This window comes from Sorex fumeus, unplaced genomic scaffold (genome assembly GCF_029834395.1).
Source record: "Sorex fumeus unplaced genomic scaffold, SorFum_2.1 ptg000030l, whole genome shotgun sequence".
In the NCBI taxonomy this organism is placed as follows: domain Eukaryota; kingdom Metazoa; phylum Chordata; class Mammalia; order Eulipotyphla; family Soricidae; genus Sorex; species Sorex fumeus.
The window spans coordinates 15968758-15993985 of NW_026606087.1; the positions used below are offsets into that span (position 1 = coordinate 15968758).

The 25228-nt window shown below is 46.5% G+C and overlaps 1 protein-coding gene across 3 annotated transcripts in view; it reads right to left on the minus strand.

Annotated features, from left to right (window-relative positions):
- Positions 1-363: 363 nt before the first annotated feature.
- STIM1 (stromal interaction molecule 1) overlaps positions 364-25228 on the minus strand; it is a 203816-nt gene continuing 178951 nt past the window's right edge. The window contains exons 6-14 of one of the 3 annotated variants that reach the window (XM_056116076.1): positions 21774-21951; positions 12528-12705; positions 11433-11600; positions 10857-10957; positions 10354-10589; positions 6996-7062; positions 4818-4854; positions 3477-3540; positions 2108-2247 (exon numbers count right to left, since the gene is read on the minus strand). In XM_056116076.1, the coding sequence (XP_055972051.1) occupies positions 2240-2247; positions 3477-3540; positions 4818-4854; positions 6996-7062; positions 10354-10589; positions 10857-10957; positions 11433-11600; positions 12528-12705; positions 21774-21951 (1037 nt within the window). In that variant the 3' untranslated portion in view covers positions 2108-2239. Of the gene's footprint in view, positions 2248-3476; positions 3541-4817; positions 4855-6995; positions 7063-10353; positions 10590-10856; positions 10958-11432; positions 11601-12527; positions 12706-21773; positions 21952-25228 lie in introns of all 3 variants that reach the window. The other 2 variants (XM_056116077.1, XM_056116075.1) reach the window with 2 other exon arrangements.

Here is a 25228-nt window from a genome sequence, read left to right on the forward strand (position 1 = left end):
AAAAATAAAAACAACAACAAAAAATAAATAAGTAAATAAATAAAAGTCAAGGCCATCTGTAAGGCTATAGCACAGAGAGAGCCAAGTTGTCCCAAAGAAAACACTGCAGATTTCCAAAGGAAAATAATAATGCTAAAACAGATATGTATACCAGAACTGTATGTATACATGTAGATCTGGAAATATATATATATGCCTGTCTGAAATTCAAATGTAATTGGTATCCTTTCATCCGGTGACTCTCCCTAGAGAATATCTGATATGTGTAATCCATTTTTCATTTGATTAAAGAGAAACAGGTTTTTTATATCCTGTCTACTATGCTACAGAGAAAAGGAGAACACAATTAGAGTCAAAGCCCGCAGAGGTTAAAATCTTCTACATGCTTTATTGGACTTCAAATAGTCTTATGAAATAACACAGAAAAACCCATGTGAGGGTGCCCAGGGGGTACAAGGCAGTCTATAGCCTAGCACCCTCCTAAGACCAGCCCCAGGCACCCCTACCCAAGGTCCAGAGTAGGATCCAAGGGCAAAGGCATGGCAGGGAATAGGGCAGAGGGAAAATACCTTTACAGCCATAGCAAAAACAGGTAAGGGACAGAGTTGTCTAGAGGGTGGGGTGGGGGAAAGTGGTCACACAGCCGCCTTCGCCTACACCGTCTTGCTTTGCCACCCCCTTCCCTAAACTGGCTGTGTTCTTTTTGAGCCTCTGGTCCAGGCTATTAATAACATGACAATGGGGTCCGATGAGGAGAGTATGTGGTGCAGGCACTTGGGAAATTCAGGAGTTTTCTTTTTTCTTTTTCAATTCTAAACTGTCTTTTGGTTCAAAAGCATCAATAACTGTGCTCCCGCAGCGCCAGTGCCCCGCCCCTTTAGATCCCTGTATCATTTCAGTGGTTCCTGGGAGGATCCTGAGCCTCAGGAGCTTTGGTGCTTGAGTATAGGGGCAGCACCTCATCCAAACGGTCTTGTGGTGTTGGGAGCAGAGCTAAGAGGCAGGCAGGTGTGGATGATAGGGGAGAGAAAAGGTGACTGACGAGCCTGTGACTCATCCTCCAACTTAGAGAAGTCTCTCCCAGTCTATCCAGTAGCCTGGCCTCTTTGAAACTCTCAAATGATTTGCTCTCTGAGAAGGGATTTCACTTCTCCATGGATCTCTCTTGAATGAGTCCCAGAGCAAAGTTCTCTCTGGCCCATCAGACTTCCGAAGAACAAACAAATATTTAGGCCCTATGCCGGGATGTTTAAACAGAACCATCATGGGGCGGGGGTGGGGGGGAGACAGATCTGAGGCACAGGTGTCGGAAGTTACCCCTATCTTCCCCACCAGCTGCTAGGGGAAGCTGGGGGAGTGGCGGGAGGGAGGAGCCTGAAAGCAGGACACAGAGAGAAACAATAAACCAAACCTCAAAATTGGGACATCAGAGACAAAAGCTGGACCCCATCGGTGGAGCTGGGAGCTGAGGGTACAGCAACTAAGACATGCACTGAAGTGGAAAGGGAGTGACGACAGCAGCCCATGGTTGGGGGGAGCAGGGCAGGCAGGCCATGGTGGTCAGTTAATAAATAATGTTGAAGAACCCAAGAATGAGGAGGGGCGTGTATGTACAGTGCTCAGGCCCCTGGGCCAGCCCCTCCCATGCCCCATTCCAGGGGCCACGTAACTTGGAAGGGAGGAAGGGCAGGCAGAAGTCCAGGGAAGGATACACTGTCTTATCACTACCACCCTCATCCTGCCTACTTTTTAAGAGGCTTCTTAAAGATTTTCAGAATCTTCTTCCGGCCTGGGCTAGAATCTGTCTCCTCGCCAATGGAGCCATTATCCTCCTCAGGCACTGCCTTCTTGCCAGCCAGGTGGGGAATGCGTGTATTTCGGCCAGCCTGCAGGGCTCGGCTGTCCCCCATTGGAGATGGCATGTCTGGGTCTGGGGAACTGGGGCTATGGGAACGGGAAGAATCCAAAGGCGGAGAACCACTAGGTGGGGCTGCGGAGCTCAGCTCCATCAGGCTGTGGGCCAGCCCATGGTTCAGCGCCAGTAGTGCCTTCTTGTTCTGAGCAGGGCTGTCGGGCAGTTTCTCCACCAGAGGGCCTGGGTGGATGCCCTCAGTCAGCCGCTGGCTGCCGTTGGAAGTCATGGCACTGAGAGCCTCGTCTACAGCACGGATCTGAGGAGGCTTGGTTCCCAGACGCGGGCGGTCACTCATGTGGAGGGAGGACTCCGAATCGGAATGGGTCAAATCCCTGCAAAGGAAGCAAGGGCAGCATACAGGGGGACAGAAGAAAATGGAAAAACAGAGAGGGATAAGAGGAGAAAACAGAAACGGGCAGGAAGATGGGGTGGCGAAATGGGTAAAAGAGAATAAGATGAACAAGGAAGGAAGGAAGGACAGACAGGAGGAAAGACAGGAGGAAAGTGAGTGCATCGCACATAGAGGGTGAGAAGAGGCAAAAATAGGGAAAGGGGAGAGATTGGAAATAGAAAATGTGAGATTGGAAAGGAAGAAAAGCAAGAGGAGAAGGTAAAAATAAGGACCAAGGGGAGGGAGAAAGGAGAAAGTAATGGGAAGAGAAAATGAGACAACAAGAAAAAACAAACAAATATAACTCATACTATCTGTCTGGCAAAGGGCTTTCCTCTGAGCCCTGATGAATGCCCAGCTGCTAGACTAGTACAACCATAGGCTTAAACCCCACAGGCATCCTCCTCAATAAAAATCTCCACTTTTTCACACATGGCTAGATTTTTTAGGACCCTAAACTGACACAGAACCCACATACTGCTTGCAGTCACCATCCTCCATGCTTCCTCCCCCACTTGTCCCTAGTCTGCCTAGATTACATCCTGCCTACCCGGGTCAGGCCTCCAGGGACAGGGCACATGCAGCAAGGGGGCCTGATGCAGGCTCGGGAGGAAGGGTTAGAACAGCCTTGCAAACAATCCCTCACCCAAAAGGCCAGGATACTGCCTCTTTCAAACCCTCTCACAGGACTCAAAGGACAGGGGAGGGATGGAGTCACACAGAAGTGGTTCAGACTTCATACCAAATTCTCCAGAAATGGTGGAGTCTTTGCAGGGTTCTGCTGGCAGAAGCTGCAGAAAAAGGAGCAGGTTGCAGAAGAACCTCACTCCAGCTGTCATAAGGTCTGTGTCCTATGGCTTCCTGTGACCTCAGGCAAGTCATCTAACTTGGCTGGCCCTCAAATTTAGCAAATGAAGATAATACCAATTCACTTTATCTTGTGAGACTGTTTGGAGGACAAATATATTGGCAAAGCACATAAAAACGTAGAAATATCATGGAGGAAGTGTCACGGAGAAATGCAGAAGTATCGTGCAGAAGGTCTGATGAGGCCTGTCAAGCTGGAAGGCCCGTCTGTGGGCCAGCCAGCAGAGGCTTCTTTGCAAGGCTGTGTTACAGGCACTGCACACTGGACATGCACACACAGAGGCTAGTCCAGAAGTTCAAGACCTTCCAGGGAACTGGCTATTCCTAAGAAGGCCAGGAAACAATTCCAGATGCCACTCCTCTTGCTCTAGAGACAAGAAAAATAGATATAGAGGCCCCTGCTAATCCCTCCACCTTCCTTCTACATTCCACATTCCCACCAGCCTAAAAACCCATGACAGAGGCAAGGAGAGGGCTAAAGGGAGTGTTCAAACGTCCAAGTCAGGAAGCCAAAGGGAACGAGCCATGAGTAAGGAAGGAAAGAACCACAGGACTTGGGAAAAAAAGAAGCTATGGGCAAAAGTGAAGGAGGGCAGTAGGCTCCTAAAATGGGCAAAAACTGGAGGTTGACTCATGGCTACTACAGTGTTAATTCTTAGTAGATGACAATGATCTAGGTGCCCTACCTTCGTGAACCCCATAAAGGTTCATGGGCCAAACCCTCCTGGAGAAAGGGGGCAGCAGACAACAATTTCAGTTACAGTTTTCATTCTAGAAATACTATTTTACTCACATACTTTAATATTTGCTAATATTCGATCTTTAATTTGGATTTATATATATGATGCTGCTGTTGATTCTATTTAAATATGCCCTGGTTTCGCAAAGCCCCAAGATGATCCGCTCCATGTCCACATATTTATGAACTAGCAAGATGCCAAGGAAGTTCTAGGGCGCAGCTACCTGGGAAAAAGGGACCTCTAGACTTAAGAGGTATGGATCCTCAAAGCCTACTTTTTTCTGCCACACCCAATGGTGCATAGGGGTTACTCCTGACTCTGTGTTCAAGAATTACTCCTGGTGATACTCAAAGGACGATATGGGATGCTGGGGATCAAACCCGGGTTGGCTGAGTGCAAGGCGAACACTACCCTCTGTGCTATGGCTCTGGTCCCAAACGCTATTTTGTTTGTTTTGTTGTTTCTTTTTTGGGCCATACTCAGTGATGCTCAGAAGTTACTCCTGGCTAGTGCTTGGGGACCACATGGGCTGCCGAGGGTCAAACCCAGGTCCGCTCTGTGCAAGGCAAACACCCTACCAGTTGTACTGCCTCTACTGTACCAGACTCTAGCTCCCAGAAGCCCATTTTTTTAATGCTAAGAAAGAGAGTTCAAGAGACTGGGGTCTTCCCAAACTCAATTATCCAGGCCCATATGCCATTTCTTTCCTTCCATCAACTAAAAACTAACACTTCCAGAGCAAGGGGGAAAACACGCAGAAGGAGACCTGGGTAGATATAAGAGTGGAACAAAATCCCACTGAGGCCAGCTCACCTTCCCTCCCTGAATTTTAAGAGACATTCAGGCCTGTGGTATCCCTCCCCAAACGCTAGACTGACCTGGGCCCCCATCCCAAGCTACTAACCTTACTAGAGAGCCTGTTTGCCTTTAGAGACGATCCTCTGGTGCATGGTGCAAAAGAAAATTAAGCGGTGAACAGGCCAGGTGAATGCAGGTACTTCCCTCCACCCTCCCTCCCAAGGCCCTGTTTGGATCTTGGAGCATAAGATTCACAGCACCCTCTAGTGCCCCAAAACCAAATAAATCCTTCTGTATTGGGAGGCTCAGTCTCCCTGCGGAAGCTTTCGGATGAAAATGAAGATGGAAATGAAAATGAGCAGTTCTGCTGAATGGTAACGCTAGTAAAGGTAGTTCCTTTATGAAAGACAAAGCAACAGCCCCCAGGATAACCATCTGGAGGGAGGCAGACCAAAAGAAATCAATAAGTTGGGTAAGTAGGTTGCCATTCAGAGTTCCAAACAGATATGTATGGTGAAAATTTCAGAGATGAGAAATCCTTCTAGAGGAACAGAGGGTCACCTAAGCTTGTTCCTGGCAGTCAGAACCACTATCTATGAGCCTAGCCTTGAAGATTTAGCCAGGAAAGTTGTTGCAGCTGCCAGACAAAACTGCAGGGAAAAGCCTTTTGACAATTCTTACAATGTTAGAAGCCTTTTAGCTGTGTTTCCCAAAGTGAGCAGTACTGCCCCAGGAGGCACGGGAACAATTCCTGGGAACAGTAGCAGATGTCAGTGCCACAGGGAGACACTTTTTGTTTGCTGGCCTAAAGAGGGTAGATTTCCAGTGGGATTACTGAGTTAAAATTTTTTGTTTGTTTTGGGGACATACCTGGCAATGCTCAGGGGTTACTCCTGCTCTGTACTCAAGAATTACATCTGGCGGTGCTCAGGGAACCATATGGGTTGCCAGGGATAGAACCTGGGTCAGTCACATGCAAGGCAAACACCTGCCCACTGTACTATTGCTCTGGCCCCCCGTTTTTGTTTTTGTTTTTTCCAAACAGGAGGCAGTAGGGCAAATAAGCTTGGGAACCTCTACATTAACAATTCATCTCCTTATGGGTACTACTTCCTCCCACCAGTAAATATGTAATTTTCTAATCACATATATATCACAGTCTTGTATCCCCATGCTTCTGAATATACTTCCTCTGCCTAGAATACACTTTGTCCTTCCCCGCACACAAGGTGTTAGCACAAATGTCATCTCTTCTGAGCAGCATTTTAGCGAGGGACACACAGTTAGTCACTTCCTCCTCCACAGCCTTATAGTACTTATCAAATTGTTCCATAATTATTTATGCACCTCTCCCAGACCAGACTGCAGTTCTTTTTTGTTCTGTTTTGGTTTTGTGTGGAGGTCACTCCTGGTGGTGCTCAGGATTTACTCCTGGCTCTGTGCTCTGGGATAACTCCTGGCAGTACTCCAGGAACCACATGCAGTGCCGGGTATCAAACCGGGGCCTGCCGCATGCAAGGCAAGCACCTTAACCCTGTACTATTTCTCCAACCCCCAGACTATGATTCTTGATAACTGGGATTGTATCTTATCATCCATGAATCCTCATGTACAGCAGAGTCTGGTACTGGAGAAGTATCAAACATTTTTGTTGAAGGAGTAAAGGAAGTGAGAACTCCACTGACGTAAACTGCTGTGAAGTACAGTTTAGATAAAAGTGCTAGAAGGCCATAAGGGAGGAAATTACTCATATTTTGAGCCAGAAAACCCCAAACACAGAGAAATGAATAAAGGTGGGAAGTTAGGTTGACTTTAAGGTCTGGGAAAGGGCACTACCAGGAGAAAAGGCCCCACTGCACACACACCCACATCCGACCATCAGCAGCCAGCAGGCAGAGGCCAAGGTAAAAGCAGCAGAGAGGGCAGGAAGAAAGAGAAGAGAGACAGCTAGTACCCCAAGCTCTCTGAATACCCAGGCATCACAGCGCTGCTGTCAGGAGGGGATAGGTCAGGGTAGGGATCCATCTGGAGGAAATAGGACGTGCTGTGGTGATAATAAACAGGGTGGACATGGACGGTGTTGATGGTGGTGGTGGTGGTGGTGGTGGTGGTGGAAGTGGTGGTGGTGGTGGAGGTGGTAGAGGAACAGGAAGAAGAAGCAGAGGCAGATGGAGAGCTGGTCCCGCGGCCTTCAGAACTGAAAGACTGTCCAGATGAAAGGCTGCGCATTCGCCGCAGAGACACCCGGCTTGTCAAGTAGTGGCTGGTCTCACCCTCTACCAACCTCTGAGATCCCAGGCCATGCTGTGGCTCCGTCAGACGCTGCCGGACACTGCTCTGCAGGCTGGGGGCTGTAAGGAGAGGGCAGAAAATGTGAGCAAGGGCCAAGGTACTTGGGCTTGGCAGGAAAGCAGGTTTTCCCACAGAGAAATGCTTGCTGGAGGCCACTCTGAGCCCACACTAGTGAATGGGGCATCTCCTCCCCAAAACCTCCCACCATGGGATCCTATGGGGAAGGGGAAATTGAAGATGATGTGCCCGGGTCAATTTTAGTGGCAACTCCAATGGAAGGAAACCTAAGGCCAATCTTACCATGGGGGGGCGGGGGGGAGGCGAGGCAGTTAGTGGGAAGACACAGGCAGGACAGGGCAGGACAGGGGTTTGGAGCAAGGTCCGGGAGAGCGTAAGAACCAGCCTTTCCAGAAAGCCAACTCCAGGAAATAATTCACAATTTAGACAAGGACTTGTAAGTACACATGTTCACCACATTACTGTAGTGCGAAAGTAAACATAAAGGTGGAACAGTAGGAAAATGGTAACGTAGTTACTGGCAGACTATATAGAACTATGAAAAATGGTGCTTATAAAAAAAATTTTAAAACTTGAAGAAAAATTATCTGTTGAAATTGTCTGTGTAAAAGAAATAGCTGTAGAATATGAAAGATTAGAGCTATGGAATCTAAAAGATTAGCATTTAAAACCAAACCATCCCACTTCTAGCTGTGACCTTGAGCAACTTCCTTATTAATTGGTGGAATATTGAATGATCATAATAAATGCATCATAAACAACTCTGTAAATCTCGGTATTTAAAGTGGGGAAATTTTAAAATAAAATGTGAATTTATTTTTTAATTTCTAACTTATAAAATCCTACAGAGATATTATGAGGCTTCAAAATAATGTATTTAATATATCTGACATAATCTATGGTATTAAATAGTGGGGACTGTCTTGGTCACATAAAAAGCCTCAGACACAAGGCTGAAAGAGAAGTTGAAAATATAGTGGGATTATGGATAATCATTTTGTGAGAGAGGAGGATGCCACGGAGTGAACCCAGAGCATCAAACACAAGAAGCAGGCAATCTACCATGAAGCTTCATGGACTATGGATATTTTTATGCTCAAATTTATACTTTTTTTTTCATACTCTAATAAGCACATTAACAAGAAAGAACCAGCTCCTGAGTCAACACAGCAAATCAGGTTGATGGTCACCATGCCCTCTGAAGGGAAACATGGTACCAAGTAACACGAGCATCCCCCGGGGCTCACCCTTCATTCTGACTGAAAACAGATTCATACCATTGGCTTCTTCATTCTACCTAGATAGGCTGCCCTGCCTTTTCCTTTAAGATTAAAGAAAAAAAAGTGTCAGGGTAGAAGAGTGACAGAAGCCTTAGAAGGGCGATGAGAGAAAGTGTCTGATGGCTTTCAAAAGCATGGAAGAAGGCTGACGAGAAAGATGTATGGAACAGAGAAGGGGAGGCAGAAGCCTGAAATATGAAACAGAGTAAGGGGAGAGGCTCTCTCCTTTCCTCTTCATTCCAGCTAAGCTGAAAGAAGGGCCACCCAGACATCTCACTGGGCTGAAGGAGGAGGCTGGGCGGAGGGGAAGCCTGAGACTTCCATCCCTTGGGTGCTCTCTCTCCAGCCCTGAGTTGGGCAGGCTGATTCTTCTCCCGCCTGAACCCCTCCGTGTAGTTAGTAGGGACAGTGCTGAGGGAACAGGGGGAACAGGCAGGTGCGTGAGGCAAGCAGGAGAAGGGCCCGTGGGGTAGGAGTGTGGGTTTAGTTCCCAAAGTTGGAAAAATAAAAGCCCCAAAGGGGCTTCCAAACCCGGATATTTCCAGAGGGACTGATCATCCGAGCCGGCGGATGTGGAGCAGAGAGAGCGGTCACTGAACCTACGCCCCATCAGCCAGGCAGCATCTAGGTCCAACAGCCAGGCCAAAAGGAGAAGAGAATCTGATTTACGGAGGGCTTCCACCTGCCCTTCAGTAGACAAGAGAAGGGCCACCACACGGCAAAGGGTGTGTAGTTCAGAGCTTATCAAGGTCCCTCCCAACCTAGAGAACATAGGAACCTATCGAGATCAATATATCAGCATCATACTTTACCTGTCAGAAATCCTAAATTTGGGTTTAGGACTTTGACTAAAGTTCTGACAAGGTATGAGACCAGAGATACAAAAAGGCTTGACCAAGGCAAACTACCATTTAAAAAATTTACAAATCTCACTGAGCTGGAATCTTTCTGAAAGTGAGCTTCTGATCAAAACCCCTTACTTCCTGCCATCCCTCTGTACTTGTTTGTAAAGAGAAAAGGCAGGAGGGGGAAGGAGGCAGGCGGTGTTCAGGAGAACAGCTTTACTACGGTGATCTGTTCTCTGTACTTAAGACAGCCACATAGAACTCTTCTCTGATCCAAGGGAAAATTCAAATGGGAAGTAAGAAGTACATTCTTTCAGTCACTCAAAAATTCCCACCATTTTTTTTCTGTTTTTTTTTTTTGGTTTGGTTTGGTTTTTTGGGGCACACCGGTGGTGCTCAGGGCTTATTCCTGGCTCTGTGGTCAGGGATCATTCCTGGTGGGGCTTAAGGGACCATGCAGGGGTGCAAAGTAAGTACCTTACCTGATTGGCACTTGCTTTGCACCTCATATGGCACTTCTCCCCCCACAACCTTCTTTCCCTCACCCCCACCCCTTCCCATAGAATTTTGTTGACCCAGCTCTACTCCGCTCTCACCGCGAGCAAGGGAGAAAAGTGAGAGGAAAGACCCAGGACAGGGTGGGAGGTCCAGGAATTCAGAGGGAAAGTCAGACATTATTGTGCAGGAGAGTCCTCCTGGATAAGAATGTCTTTCCAGCTGGAGGATTTACGTGCTCTATCCCTTATTGCTTTATGGGGCATCACACAGAAAGGTAGAAAGAAGAAGAGAGACATTTCTTCATTTGTCTAGTTTAGCAATTAAAAGTAAGGAGTATAAAAAAAAATCAAAGCAACAGTCAAGATGAATATCATGTTTTACATTATGAACGCATACAGAAAATTATTTTTATAAAATTAGATAAGAAGTGAAATGAAAAATAAAAGTTGATTTAAAACAAGAGAAAGTGAAGGGAGACACAACACAATAAATCCAGATGGGTAGACAGAGCACATTAGCAAGGAAAAACCAGAAGGATGTTACAAAAGGATATCCTTCTGCATATTGTGCTTTACCAACTGAGGTCAGGGGCTAACCTCTGCTCCTCCTCGTACATGCCCCATGAGCCATTTAAGCATGGCAGAGGTCAGCCACTCTTGACCTGGGCATCACAAATGACTTCCCTCACCCCACCCGAGAGGTCACCTACACTGCATGGACAAGGGTGACACAATCTCCTCATCCAAGTCATCCACGTCGTCAGTCATGATGAAGTGAGCAGGGTTGGGGCGGGAGCTGCCCATCCAGCTGGGGTCTATGTTGAGCGCAGCCACCAGTGAGTGGATGCCAGGGTTGTTGACAATCTGGAAGCCACAGAGGATCTCGATCTGTTGCCAGCGGTGCAGGCGCTCCCGCAGTGCCGCCGTCACCTCACTCAGAGCTTGCCTGAAAACAGAGACGTGCAGGCCCAGTGTGGGTGCGAGACCCCAAAGGAACAAGGCCTCTTCTCAGAGGAACACGCTGCAGGGATTTGTATAGATGAGAAACACCATTAAATAATACATTTGAGAGCAGGAGGGGTTGCGCATCAAGAGCTGTAGCAGGAAACCAGTGTCCCTCTACTGATAAAGGAACAGGTTGGTGGCCCTGCACCCCCTCAAACGCTGAGATTGGGATGGGCAGGACAGGAGCTGGGCAACCGGCACTGCTTACTTAGCTGTTAGGATTTTGTGATCCACATCGTCAAGTGAAGAGCTGTGGGCCACATGAAAAGTGCCAAAGAGTGTGTTCCTCTTCTTTTTTATCTTCTCAGCCTGCAAAGATGAGAGCAGGGATTGGAAGATGGACGAATGATAAATGCCTTCCTGTGCGGAGGATCCCCTCCTCATCAATGTTGGCTGCCTAAGGAAGAGGAATGAAAGAAGAAAAGGGAGAAAAGGAAGGCAAGGGAAGGTAGAGGAAGGCAGAAGAACGGGGAAAGAAAAAGGTAACTAGTACCGGGAAGGAGTTGGCCATGGCAGGTGGGGGCTGGCAGGGCCCCCTATTTCTAGTTCCTCTACTTGCTGCATCTTTCCCAAAAGGCAGTGTGGGGGGCGGGATGAATACCCCCTACACCTTCATTCTCTCTTCAGGAAGCTTGAGGACATTATCAAGAGCTGTATCCTCAGAAAAAAAAATGGAACCCAGAGCAGGATATCTCTGTCCAACAGGAGGGATAAGGAAACACGGAGAAGAAGCAGGACGGATAGAGGCAGGCAGGCAGGGAGGAGAGAAGAGGGCAGGGCTCACCCCCTCTTTGGCCACCAGCAGCTGCTTCTCGGCATTTTGCTTCTTGATGTTGTAATACTGCACCTCCACCTCGTGTGTCAGCTGCAGCCACTTCTGAAGGGCCTCTGGAGCATACCACGAGCTGTGCGATTCCAGCTCCTTCTCTGCTTTCCTCAAGGCCTCCCGAACCTGTGCGGCCAAGTCAGGACGTGAGTGTGTTTACTATGATCACACCCATTCCAATGCCTCTGCATGCTATTCCAGAGTTCTGTTTCACGTGAGCTTTACAACTCTCCCAAGAGGAAGAAAGGACGAGGGTTATTCTCTGTATCGACTATAGAAGCTTCAGAAAGGATAGTAACCTGCTCAAGATCACAGAGCTATAGGGTTAACCTGAAGTCAATGTGATAGTCGTTTGTTTCTTTCCTGATGGACAACAGCCTCTTTTCCCACCCACTAGCTGTCTACCTCTTCTGAGGATGCTGTTAGTCTCAGCTATCTTTTCTGTTCTCCTCAGGCACCTGTCAGCTCAACAAATCTATGTTCTGAGCGCTGGTATCTGTGATTGGGTCACAATGCAGAGAAAGCACTTGGAGAATCCTGAAATACGGTTCCGGTCACTGTTTTGTCACTCAACTGGCTATAAAACCCTGTTCTTCCTAATGCTGATATCAAGCCCCCCAAAATTAGTATCAAGGGACTGGGAAGATAGCCCAAGGGTTGGGGCTCATGCCTTGCTTATGTCTGACCCCAGGTACCACAGGGCCTCTATAAAGTTTCACAGATATGACTGTGGAAGCCCCCACAAGCATTGACAAGGGAGCCCCAGGAAACACCCTACCCACTGTGCTATGGCTCCAGCCCACAATTTGTATATTTTATATAATATTCTAATAAAAGGAATAGAGTAACTGTTATGATCTATTATCTTGTATAATTTGAAAATCAGTGATTCCCACCCCCCAATATTTCCGCTGTTCTTTTTGAATGTTCTAGCTCTTGAAGCTTTTCTTGAGGCCGTACTTCAAACTCCTAGCAGTGAAACTTTTCAGACAGATCTTCCTTAGGCCGTGCACCTTACCTGCCCTCTCGTGAGGTACCTGGGAGGTGTCCTACCTGCTCCAGCTCCTCCTCTGCATATTTTTGGCGGCTCCGCTCGTTCTCAGTGCCCTCCCGTAGCTCCTTCAGTCGCTGGGCTTCCTGCTTGGCAAGGTTGATCTCATCACGCAGTTTCTTCTCCAGATGAACTTTCTCCACCTCCACAGTGCGGTGTTCCTCCTGGGCCTTGTGCAGCCTACGGGTATGAAGTGGGGTTGCGATGCAGAGCACTAGAGGAGGCTAGGCACTGACATACTATGGATTACGGTACCGAAGAGGAAAAGGAAGACTCTAACACTTGCACATATTCTCCCTGTTCTGTTACCTGGCTCTAAGTTAGCTGAGGGCTAAAAGAAACCATAGTAATTACCATAATTCTTATGATGGCCATCATTTTGCTGCCAATAATCAAGGCAGTGAAGGATAGATTCCTGGTGTCTAAATCCTCCCTCTAACGTGCCCTCCAGACGGCCTTTCTGGCTCCTGAGCAAGCTGCTTAACGGCCATGATCCCAGAACCTCAGAAACAAATCTTGAAACCCAGCGGCTTTTGGCAGAAATGCATTCCGGACTCCAAAGTAAGTTACTGTCACCGGGCCACCCCAGGGGGGAATGGATGCTGTCCCTCCTCCTGCTTCCCCTTGGTGGCTCAGTGGCTGCCATCCTCCGGAGGTCATTGGACAGTCAGGATTGGGCCCAGAGTGATGAGACCTCGCGGGCCTCGCAGAATGGGGGTGGAGCTGGCCCTTTCCTCCCCACCCCAACAAGATCCTGAGTTGCCGCCCACGGACAGCCTCTCTGGCTCCTGATCAAGCTGCTTAACGGCCATGATCCAAGACACTCAGGAACAAATCTTGGAACCCAGCAGGTTTTGGCAGAAATCCCTCCAGATTTAATTGTTAAATTTTTGGAATTCCAAAATCTTGCAGCCACTACTGCGGCTGCGCGACATCATATGCTATTCATAACCAACAATAGAAAACAAATTGTCTACTGTTGCCTTTTCGGCAGATCTGAGTGTTAGGGTAAAATCCCAAATAATAATGGTGGGTCTGGTGTCAAAATAGTGAATGTAATCAAAGGAGAGAGAGAGTAATGTAGAAATCATCTGCCCCCCAGGTAGGGGGAGGGTGAGGGATGGGGGGTATACTGGGGTTCTTGGTGGTAGAAAATGGGCACCAGTGAAGGGACGGGTGTTTTGTTGTATGACCGAGACTTAAACCCAAAATCTTTGTAACTGCTCTCACGGTGATTCAATAAATAAAATTATAAAAAAGGAGGTTAAAAAAAAAGTAAGGTGGAGTTCATGCCTAATTCAATCAGCCTAACCAATGACTGAATAAATATCAATACTCCTACATAAAAAATTTAAAAAATTAAAAAATAAAGTGGCCTCCAGGACTGGGGAGCTAGTTCATTGTCAGAGGCAATACAAGCATGCCTTGTATGTGCAGGGACATGAGTTTGATCCCTGGCACTCCCCCACACACAATGAACAACCTTGATACCTCCAGCATCACTGGACTGAACAATACCATATCTCTGGGCCTGAGCATAAACTATAAGGCCTGGTTGGCCAAGTAAAACCAAGAGAGGCTCAGGACCCATGAGCACTGGTTGGGAGGCCCCCCAAAGTTTTTTTCCTAAGTGTCTGATATTCTACAATCATAAAACTGCCAGTTTACAAGGTATTTCATATTTGTCCTCCCTGTAGATGAGAGAGTGTATCATTATCAATCTGGAAGAGACGTGTAAGGCTGGAGAGATGAGGAGAGATAAGGGACTTTTGCACTTGCCGTACGTACACTGGACCCAGGTTAAATCTATGGCATCATAAATGGACCCCTAAACCCCCTAAAGTGGTCCCTGAGTGCAGAGTCATGAGTAAACCCTAAGTACAGCCAGGTATCATTCCAAAACAAAAATATGTACTAGCTGTATAGAAGCTTAAAGAAGGGAAATAACTGCAGAGAGAGAAAAAAAAAAAAAAGAAATAGGACCAGGGAGATAGTCTCAAAGGACTGAAACACATTGAGGGAGTTTTGGCTTTGATTCCCAGCACCTACATGGTCCCCTGAGCATGACCAGGGACAATACCCACAAGAAACTGCCCAAGCAGCACTAACTATGGCTCCAAAAAAAGAAAAATAAAACAGAATTGACCTGTAAACATACAATTGCACACAGCTTACAAGTCTACATGGAGAGATCTATAAGGTGCTAAATGAGTTCAAAAGATGGAGTGATCAATTCTGCATAAAAGGATTGAGAGAAGGCTAGAAGTGGGCTAGACCAAGAAGAAAACAGCAGAGCTTGATGACCTCTCTGGAAGAAGCAAAGGACTTAAGCCTCTGTCAGTTCTTTCTACCTTAATAGGGAGCCACCAAATTACTAGAGGATCACACAATAGGGAAAAGGATAACAAAAAATGATGAAAACGTGTATGTATATATAGCACTATAGCACTGTAGCAATGTCCTCCCAATTTGCTCGAGCAGGCACCAGTAACGTCTCCATTGTGAGACTTGTTGTTACTGTTTTTGGCATATGGAATACGCCACGGGGAGCTTGCCAGGCTCTGCCGTGCGGGAAGGATAGTCTCGGTAGCTTCCCAGCCTCTCTGAGAGGGATGGAGGAATCAAACCCGGGTTGGCCACGTGAAAGACAAACGCCCTACCCACAGCCAGTGTGTATATGCATATATATGTGTGTATATGCAATATATCGCATCTCTGCACTGCTTTGCGAGCTCGGACGTTAGCTTGCGGTTGCCTGAGGCATGCGCCAAACCACGCTGGCGAATTAGCTCAAGAGTTTTCGAAGATAGGCGATTTTTTGTGGCTATCTCTCTCTTGGCGTTCCTCGCACATTCATGGAGGTGCTAAACCAGTCGATCGTATTCCTCGTCAATGTTGTCAACAATGGCACCTTCCCATGTTGCCGCAATAGTACCAAAAAGTTCCCAGTTGGTGGTCATTCTGGGAGTTCTCTTTTTGAACTTTGCAGCCCTTTCTCCCCGCTCTGTGAAGTAGAATTTTGCACGAAGGAGACGGTGGTCCAATCCCGTTCGAAATTTTGGGACAAGAGCGACATCGGTCAGGCAAAACCGTCGATTGAATATAATGTGGTCTATTTCGTTGTGGAATCGTCCACCGGGAGACTCCCATGTCCAATGTTTAGATTCTGCCTTCTGGAACTGTGAGTTACCATGAATGGTCTTGGTCGACATGATGAACTCAGACAGTCTCTCACCTTGTTCGTTCCATTCTAGGCCATGGGTTCCGATGTGAAGTTCTTCAGCTGATCTTCTCGGTCCTATCTTGGCATTAAAATCACCCACAATGATCTTGTAGAAGGTGTGGTCTTCTTTATAGAACTTCTCTAGCTTCATGTAGAACTTCTCGATTTCTCTTTCATCATAATGAGATGTTGGTGCGTAGACAATGAAGATAGAAACTGCAGGCAGTGAGCCACATCTATTCAAATGAAAACGTCCGATTCGGGTTGTTAGGCATTCGAATGAATCAATGCTCTTGGCCAAGTTTGTGTTGACAAGGACACCGACGCCTCCAACACCTCTTTTATCGCATGTTCCGAGGAACAATTCTTCTCCAGTGTCGAAAACGGCATGGTGAGATTTGTGCCTTCTTGTCTCGGTCAGACCAATGATGTCGTACTTGATCATTCGCGCTTGTACCATCAGGTCCTCGATGGATGCATCTGATGCTAGTGTACAGAGATGTTAGCAGTGCAGAGATGCGATCAAGGAAGACCTCAAAGAGAGAAGAGCAGAAGTACTGGTAGATGCGGCAGAAGCCGGGAAAAGTATTTGTAACGCCCGCCTGTCCTTCACCAACTACAAGACCAAGATGACTGCCCTCCGATGTCCTGATGGATCCATCACGTCCTCCAGAACGGCAATGAAGAAGATTATCCATGACTTCTACTCAAATCTCTTCGACAGTTATGTCCACTTGCCGACATACCAAATTCCACAGGATGGATATGTCGTTCCCAATGTTCTCCCTTCCAAAATCCGACACGCCATTTCATCGGTAAAGAAACAAACAGCACCCGGCCCAGACAAGGTCAGACCTGAACACCTGAAGAATCTGCCGTCAGTACTCATCAATACACTGGCTCGGCTCTTCACTCGCTACCTGTCTGAATGCAAGGTTCCGTCCCAATGGAATACCAGCAGGACCGTACTACTGTTCAAGAAGGGAGACATCCATGACATTGGCAACTATCGCCCGATCTGCCTATTGTCTGTCATCTACAAGTTGTTCACTCGAGTCATCCTAAATAGGATTGGCAGAACACTAGATGAAGGACAACCATGCAAGCAAGCCGGGTTCCGCAAAGGATTCAGCACCATCGACCATATCCACACAATAACCAAGCTCATTGAGGTTTCTCGGGAGTTCAAGATGCCGCTCTGTTTAACGTTCATTGATTTAAAGAAGGCCTTTGATTCTGTTGAGACGGAAGCGGTCATTGAAGCCCTAGCCAATCAGGGCATTCAAGCCCAATACATCAGGATCCTCCGTGAGCTGTATTGCGGATTCACTACCAGGATCTCACCATTCTACAAAGAAGTGATCGTTGATGTCAAGAGAGGGGTGCGGCAGGGTGATACCATTTCACCAAAACTCTTCAGTGCCACCCTCGAGAACATCATGCGACGACTGGAATGGGAAGGAATGGGAGTGAAGATAGATGGTGGGCAACTACACCACCTCCGCTTTGCTGATGACATTGTTTTAATAACACCAAACATCAGCCAAGCGGCACAAATGCTGGCCGACTTTGACCGTGAGTGTGGAAAGGTAGGACTACAGCTGAATCTTACAAAGACAATGTTTATGAGAAACAGCCTCGTTCCTGACGCCCCATTCGCTCTCAACAGAACGACCATCTCTGAATGCAACAGCTATGTGTACCTAAGTCGGGAGGTCAACATGACAAATGACCTGGCACCCGAGCTGCGCAGGAGGAAGAGAGCGGCTTGGAACGCCTTCAAAAGCATCGAAGAAATAGCTAAGAGGACGAAGAACCTCCGGCTCCGGGCACATCTCTTTGATTCCACTGTTCTTCCTGCATTAACATATGCCTCAGAGACCTGGGCCCTACGCAAACAGGATGAGAACGCTATTCGGGTCTCCCAAAGAAGAATAGAAAGAGCTATGCTTGGAATATCACGTTTCACTCAAATGAGAGAAAGAATCCGGAGTTCTGACATCCGTCGACGATCAAGAATCAGGGACGCTGTCTCATTTGCCAAGGTGTCAAAAATCAGATGGGCTGGTCACATAATGAGATTTAAAGACGACCGCTGGACTAGAGCTGTTACGGACTGGATTCCATGGGATGTCAAAAGACTGCGTGGCCGCCCACCTACCAGATGGTCAGACTTCTTCGTCAAGATCATGAACGATCGGTTTGAGGCTCTTCATGTTCCCGGAGCGAACAGATGCCATTGGGCTACACTAGCACGCGACAGGGACAAATGGAGATGTTACTGGTGCCCGCTCGAGCAAATCGACGACTAACGGGAAGTTAAGTGATTAAGTAATTAAGTGATGCAATATATAAATATATCTTAGACTACAGGTATAGAGAATGACTTCATTATAGAACAAGAAGGACCAAGAGGATCACTAACCAATGAGTTAATTAGGTAAAATAGAACAGGCATAAACACAACTAAATCTATTTTTAAAAAAACTTCCAAGTACTCAGTTGTGAGTGCTTGAGACATATGCAATAATAGGGAGGGAGGGAAGGAAACATGATTAGGCAGCAAGCATACTGCTAACGAATTGCAGTTTTCTGCGAACTTCATCCTTGGAGAGTATGTGAGTTGAACCTTTTTTGTTTGGTTTTGTTTTTTTTTAAGTTGCACCTTTTTACGGTACACACACGGTGGCGCTAAGTGGCTAGCTAAGCACATCACGGACGCCATTTCCTCCCTTCCACTCCCTCCTTTGTCAACTATACTTTTTGCATCCTCCCATGACCCAACTTCCTAAAATTATACCATTAGGGCATCAATTCTTCACTGAAATCGTGTTCTCTTTAAAAGTAGCCTCTAGACAAAAGCCAACAGTACACCATGTCTGCTTCTCTGTATGTGAGGGAGCAGCATTAAAGTAAAGCCAAGTTTTACCTACTGTAATAGTCCTAACAGAATCTAGCAGAGATGGAGCTCAAGAAATAGTGTTAGGTGCATTAAATAAGCAAATATGTGTAAAATGTACAATCATACCTTGCCTAATTCCATCACCACAGAATACTGAACATCTTGAAGACAGTGATCAGTCAGCAAGAAAATTAAGAAAAGCAGACAGCCTGCCGACAAATAAGGCCTGCCTTCTAAGGACTGTGTGACAACAGACAAGTATATGCCCTATACTGGGCCTTTTAAAAAATGTTTAAATGAGAATAAAAATTCCTTCTAGTTTCAGGCTGGAGCGATAGCACAGCAGGTAGGGCGTTTGCCTTGCACGCGGCCAACCTGGGTTCAATCCCCGGCATCCCATATGGTCCCCCAAGCACTGCCAGGAGTAATTTCTGAGTGCAGAGCCAGGAATAACCCCTGAGCATCGCTGGGTGTGACCCAAAAAGTTAAAAAAAAAAATTCCTTCCAGTTTCAAATAACCATCTTGAAATCTGTCTTTTTATTAGATCTTAATTGTTTTGGGGTGACACCTGGTGATGTTGAGGGGTAACTCCTGGCAGTGACAGGAACACCACGTGGTGCCCAGGACTAAACCAGGATCAGCTGCATGCAGAGCAAGTAAATGCCTTAACCTATATACTATTTCTCCAGGCCAACATTGATTTTCTTTCTTTTTTCTTTCTTTTTTTGGTTTTTAGGCCACACCTGGTGGTGCTCAGGGCTCACACCTTCGTCTGTGGTCAGAGATGACTCCTAGTGGGGCTTAGGAGAACACATTTGGTACCTCAAATAAAACCCAAATCAGCTATGTGCAAGGCAAGTGCCTCATTCATTGTATGATCTCTCCAGCCCTGGCCAGCATTACTTTTATTCACCCAAAATAGCAGAACTTTGTATAGACAAGTCCTCTGGTAGCTGACAGCACAGGCTTATTAAAGTAAGACGGGACAGGATGGCATGTGGGCTGTGGCAGCGGTCAAAGGAGGATGTGTGTGTGTGTGTGTGTGTGTGTGTGTGTGTGTGTGTGTGTCTATGTCTGCATGTGCCTGTGTGCATCTGCGAGTGTCTATGTGTGCACACATGCACATGCATAGTAAGCCTGTCTGGGAGGGATGCACATTTGTTTTTGTTGTCATTGTTGTTGTTGTTGTGTGCAATTATTTGTTTGGAATACCAGGGATGGAACCCAAGGCTCACACACGTTAAGACAGGCCACTCTGACAGTGAGCCAGATCACCCAGGTTTTTGTTTAGTTTTGTTTTTTTATTTTTCAGTCCTAGGGATCAAATCCTGGACTGAAATCCAGAGCTTACATGTCTAAGGCAAGTTCTTTGCCACTGAGTTACATCCCTGGTTCTGCAGTTAGTATTTGTTTCTCTAAGTACCAGAGTGGTCATCTAGTTCTGGAGGCCTGAGGAACAGGGCAGGCTCGAAGCTTAATTTCATTCCCAAACTTGGAATGGCTCCTGCCTAGATTCTTTGCCTTTGGAATGAAAACAGTGCATATTTTTTAGACAAAGGAAGTATGAGGGCTGCCCAGACAGCAGCATTTAGCCCCAGAACAAGGGTCTCAATAACCAGGAATCAGATCACAGATACAATTCCTCTTTCCCAGAAGTCCAGCTCCTGGAACTAAATCTGATAAGACTCCTTCACTGAAGCAGTACTCTGGCTATCAATATTTCCAGCTCATTACTTACTGATATGTGAGTGTTAAGAAAAGTAGTCAACCTCTCTTAGACTTCATTTCCTTAACTCTAAAGGAGAGATGGTGATGATAAGAAGAAGAACCTATCTAATAGAGCTGGGTAACTAAAAGCAGTAATGTGGGCCAAGGATGTGGTCAGTGGTTAGGTGTGTATCTTGCAAGAATGATACATGGGTTCAATCCCGAGCAGCACAAAAAAATAAATAAATAAATAAATAAATAAATAAATAAAGGCAATAATGTATTTAAGTATTTAATAATACCTACTCTCTCATAATAAATTTCTGCTCCATCCCTCAAAAAAATTATTGGGCTGAGGCAAAGCTCAAAGATCTCAACATATGCCTGGCTCACACAGGGGCCTGGGTTCAATCCCCAGCATCACCCAGTCTCCCACACACCAGTGGCCCCAGCACCTCTGGGTATGACCCTCACCCCCACAACTTGCTATCCCAGAAGTTGGTGACTGTCATTTTTTTTAATGAAAAAGAGTCAAACTTCATATCTTTTTCTTTGTTTTTGCTTTTGTTTGGAGGCCACAGCCAGTGGTGCTCAGGACTTACTCCTGGCTCTGCACTCAGGAATCACTGCTGGTGGGCTATGGGGACTAAACCTGGGTCAGCATGTACCCACTGTACTATGGCTCCAGGCCCTAGACTTCATTTCTTTTTATATGGATTCCTAGAAAAGCTTCCAACTGGAGACTGTAGGCTACCACAATTTTATAAAAGATGACCCTGAAGCAGGCCTCTCCTTTTCTCAAAAACAAAACTAGAGTACAAACATCTGCCCTGCTTCTGCATTTGCTAAACTTCTCCGCGTGAGTCCAAGGTATCAGGGATCTATTCAACCTAAACTAGTACGACCTTTCTACCTTCTTTTTTTTTTTTTGAGGGAAGGGGGGCAAGCAATTTAGGCCACAGCCAGCGGTGCTGAGGGCTTACCTCTGGCTCTGTACTCCGGGATCACCCCTGGTGGGCTTGGGGGACCATACGGGGTACTGGGGATCCTACTAGGGTCAGCTGAAGCAGTCCAGGTTTATTTGGGGAAACAGTGAAGGACAGTTAATTATGTCAACCTTGGAAGTAGCCCAGAGGTAGGAAGGACAGAATGCAGAATGACCCCAACAAACTCCTCAGCCTCTACTAGGGAAGCTCAAAAGTGCTATCATTTCTCCTCTGGAGACAGAAATAGCTTTTGTCCAGGGAGAAATAATTTCCTGTATAACTGAAATGGCAGAAATCTAGGCTTGCAACACAGTTTTTGAAGGATGACAGAGCCTGCCGGCCAGGTCTAGATGCAATACTAAGCTGAAATGAGAGACTCATTTCCCGGGAACTGGCGACACCACAGCCAGAAGAAGGGCAGGGTCTTACCTTTCCTGAAGGTCATGCAGACTCTGCTCCGCTCGATGTAAGCCCTCCAGATCCTTCATCATCTTCTTCATGTGCTCTTTGGAGTAACGGTTCTGGATGTAGGCGAACCAGCAGCCTCCCACACCAATCACGATGGACACCACGAGCATGAAGTCCTTGAGGTGATTATGGCGTGTCACTGTCAGAGAGGAAAGGCATGACACTCTCAGCCTCGAGACATCACTGCAGCTCCCTTCCACTCCTCCCCCACGAGCTCATCCCGCTCAGGAGGAATTAAGTGTAGCTTCTCGTTACTCTCCAACCACACACTACTACAGTAAACTTTGAAAACCGAGGCAGTCTAGGCCAAGTCGGGAAGGGATAAAAGGCCTTGGAGCAAACAGGAAGCTAACGAAGACTTATTATTTCCTTAGTAAGTACTGAAGGAGAGAGAATTAGTGCCTTCCCAGAACTTCACAGTGGTCTCCGGGCTGCACTGGGCCTGCGAGTCCAGGTGCGGTGGCTTCCATCCTACCGGACAGGCAATAGTACGGAGCGAGAATAGGCACAAGGCGGTGGCTGCTGAGGGGATAGAAGCAGAGATTCCAGACTACTAGCCTACCACCCTCTCCACTCCCCTCACTCCCGCCCCTGAAAAAAAATTATTCAGCCGCCACCTTCACCCTGGAAAAAAATTTTTTTTAAGTTATGTATGTTTTGTTGTTGTTGTTTTTACCATTTTAATTGAGGTAGCACTATAGCACTGTCCTCCCACTGTTCATTGATTTGCTCGAGTGGGCACCAGTAACGTCTCCATTGTGAGACTTGTAGTTACTATTTTTGGCATATTGAATACATCACGGTAGCTTGCCAGGCTCTGCCGTGCAGGTGAGCTACTCTCAGTAGATTGCCGAGCTCTCCAAGAGGGACGGAGGAATCAAACCTGGATTGGTCATGTGCAAGGCCTACCTGCTGTGCTATCGCTCCAGCCCTTAATTGAGGTACTGGGGAAAAAAACTTTCTTCAAGCAAATTAACAGAAAAGTACCCCTCAGCAACACAGATGCTACCATCATCCCCACTAATAATTTCAGCACCCTCTTCAGATACTTCAGGACAGTATCTCCCACTTTGGGAAACAATGATGTAAAGTACTGTTACCATAGCTTTAGTCTGCCCGTGGGACTGAATTTATTGCAGGTAGCCTGAATTATTAGACTAATCTAGGTATAAGGTGCAAGACAGACATCAAGTAAAAATCTGCCAAACCTCATCAACAGAGGGCATTTCTAGGCAGTGGATCAATCCAGAAACCAGAAAGAACAGGAGTAGCATCAAGAGACTGGGATATATGAGACATTACACATAACAAAAAATAGAGGGCTAGATCTAACTCCAGAGAATGCTTGATAGTGGGGGCTGGAGTGACAATATAGCGGGTCAGGCATTTGCCTTACACATGTCAACCTGGGTTTGATCCCCTGAACTGCATATGGCCCCCCGAACCCCCGAGCACCCCAGGAGTAATTCCTGAGTGTAGAGCCAGAAGTAACCCCTGAGTATCACCCAGTGTGACCGCCCCCCCGCAAAAAAAAGAAGACCACCTGACAGTAAAACAATGACATCTCAGGGCTCCTATTACCAGTTGGATTTCAAAGCACGGCTCAATATTCACAGCAAAACTGAAATGCTAAACAACAACACAGAAGATATGAGCAAAAATCACATCCTAGGTACTAAACCGGTGAGAAGAGGGGCTCCCCCAAAGTTCGACTGTGTTCTTCCTATACTCAGTCTGGCTTTAAGCCACAGTGCAGAAGACCCAAAAGAGCCATAAGGAAAAGTGGGCTGTTAGAGCAAGGCCTACCGAGATTTTTCTCAACTTGGCATAGAGTAGCTGTGGGTTCAAAGATGCCTGGGATGTGGAAGTCAGGGAAGAACAATGAATAATGATTTCCCCTGCATATCTGGCTACCCTCAGGCGAGAGAGGGGGAGATAGAATTGAGAGGCTTGCAGCACCTGAGAAGCGCAAAGGGGCTGACAGAAAACCAAAAGAACCCAGGTAGAGCTGAATGGAAGCAGGGTCTAGACAGCAGAGAAAGACGCATATTGCTGGAAACTAAATGAAGCTGGAGTTCAGTTTGACAAAATGGTTCTTTTTATCCATAGCTCCTCACTGAAAAGCTAAGCAGTAGGACACAGCAACAGAACTGAATCAAAGACAGATTAGCACATCTATTTCCAAGCTAGGGAGAAAAGCTACCAGGTCTGGGATGGTGGCCATGTGCTTTATGTGTTTACACCAGATTCAGAGAAAACTGGGGGAACATTCATGGCTATTTCTAGCCTCTCAGGAGGTCTACCCTTCCAATCATGCTGGTCATGATACCTCCGCAGCACAGTGAATTCCTTTCCTTCAGAAAACACCTGGCTCTTACATGGCCTCCACTGGAGACTGGGCTACTCTCTGACTTTCCTGTGTATTAGGAATTTTTCATCTTGGCATTCCAGGTTTCTCAGATGCAGCATCCTTTTACATTCCTACCAAAAGTCAATGGTACTTTTATTCAAACTAATTTCTACACAACCTGAGGCCTCTAATACTTCTAATACTTCTTTTTGTTCGTTTTGTTTTGGGGCTACGTCAGCAGTGCTCAGAGCTGACTCTGTGCCTAGGAACCACTTTTGACGAGGCTCAGGAGACCATATGGGGTACAGGGAATTGAATCTAGTTGGCTGCACATACAAGGTAAGCGTTTGCTCTATCCTCTGTACTATCACTCTGGCTCTACTTTGGAGTTTTTGAGGTAGGCCTACAGATTGAGCCACTAACTATTCCCTTCAGTCCCTTATTCTACTTTGTCCAGATAAGTTTAGAACAATATTCTATTAATTTTATGGCTTCATATTCCCACCAAGGCATGAGTAAATACACCAAATGACCAGGAATAAGGTTCACAGTAATCCCCTCCCCTAAGGTAACAACTTTACACATCTCACTGTCCTCTGGATCTCTTCAACCCATTCTGATTCCACCTAAATGCAAAGGCCTCCGTACATCTCTTTACTTAGCCAAATGCTATTACTGTCACATCCCATGAACTACCAAGTTTGTTAGGAAGAAGATGAGTCTAGTCCAGTGGATTTACTCCGTGGTCCCTAGTAATCATCAGATGTCTCATACAATACTGACCAGCACAAAGAAGTCACACAATAAATATTTGTGGGACTGAATCTTTATGGATAAGCCTAAAGTCTGATCACTTTTTCTCTTTAATTCATATAAGAAACGAAAAAGAGAAAATATAAGCTCTACCAGGCATTTATGTCACATCATTTCTAATTCTCAAAACAACAGTAAAGTTCTATTGTCCATAAAGCTTCACAGGGACACTGAGAGGCCGGGGCAATAGTTTAGCAGGTAGGGCACTTGCCCTGCAAGAAGTCAACCTGGGTTCGATCCCCGGAATCCCATA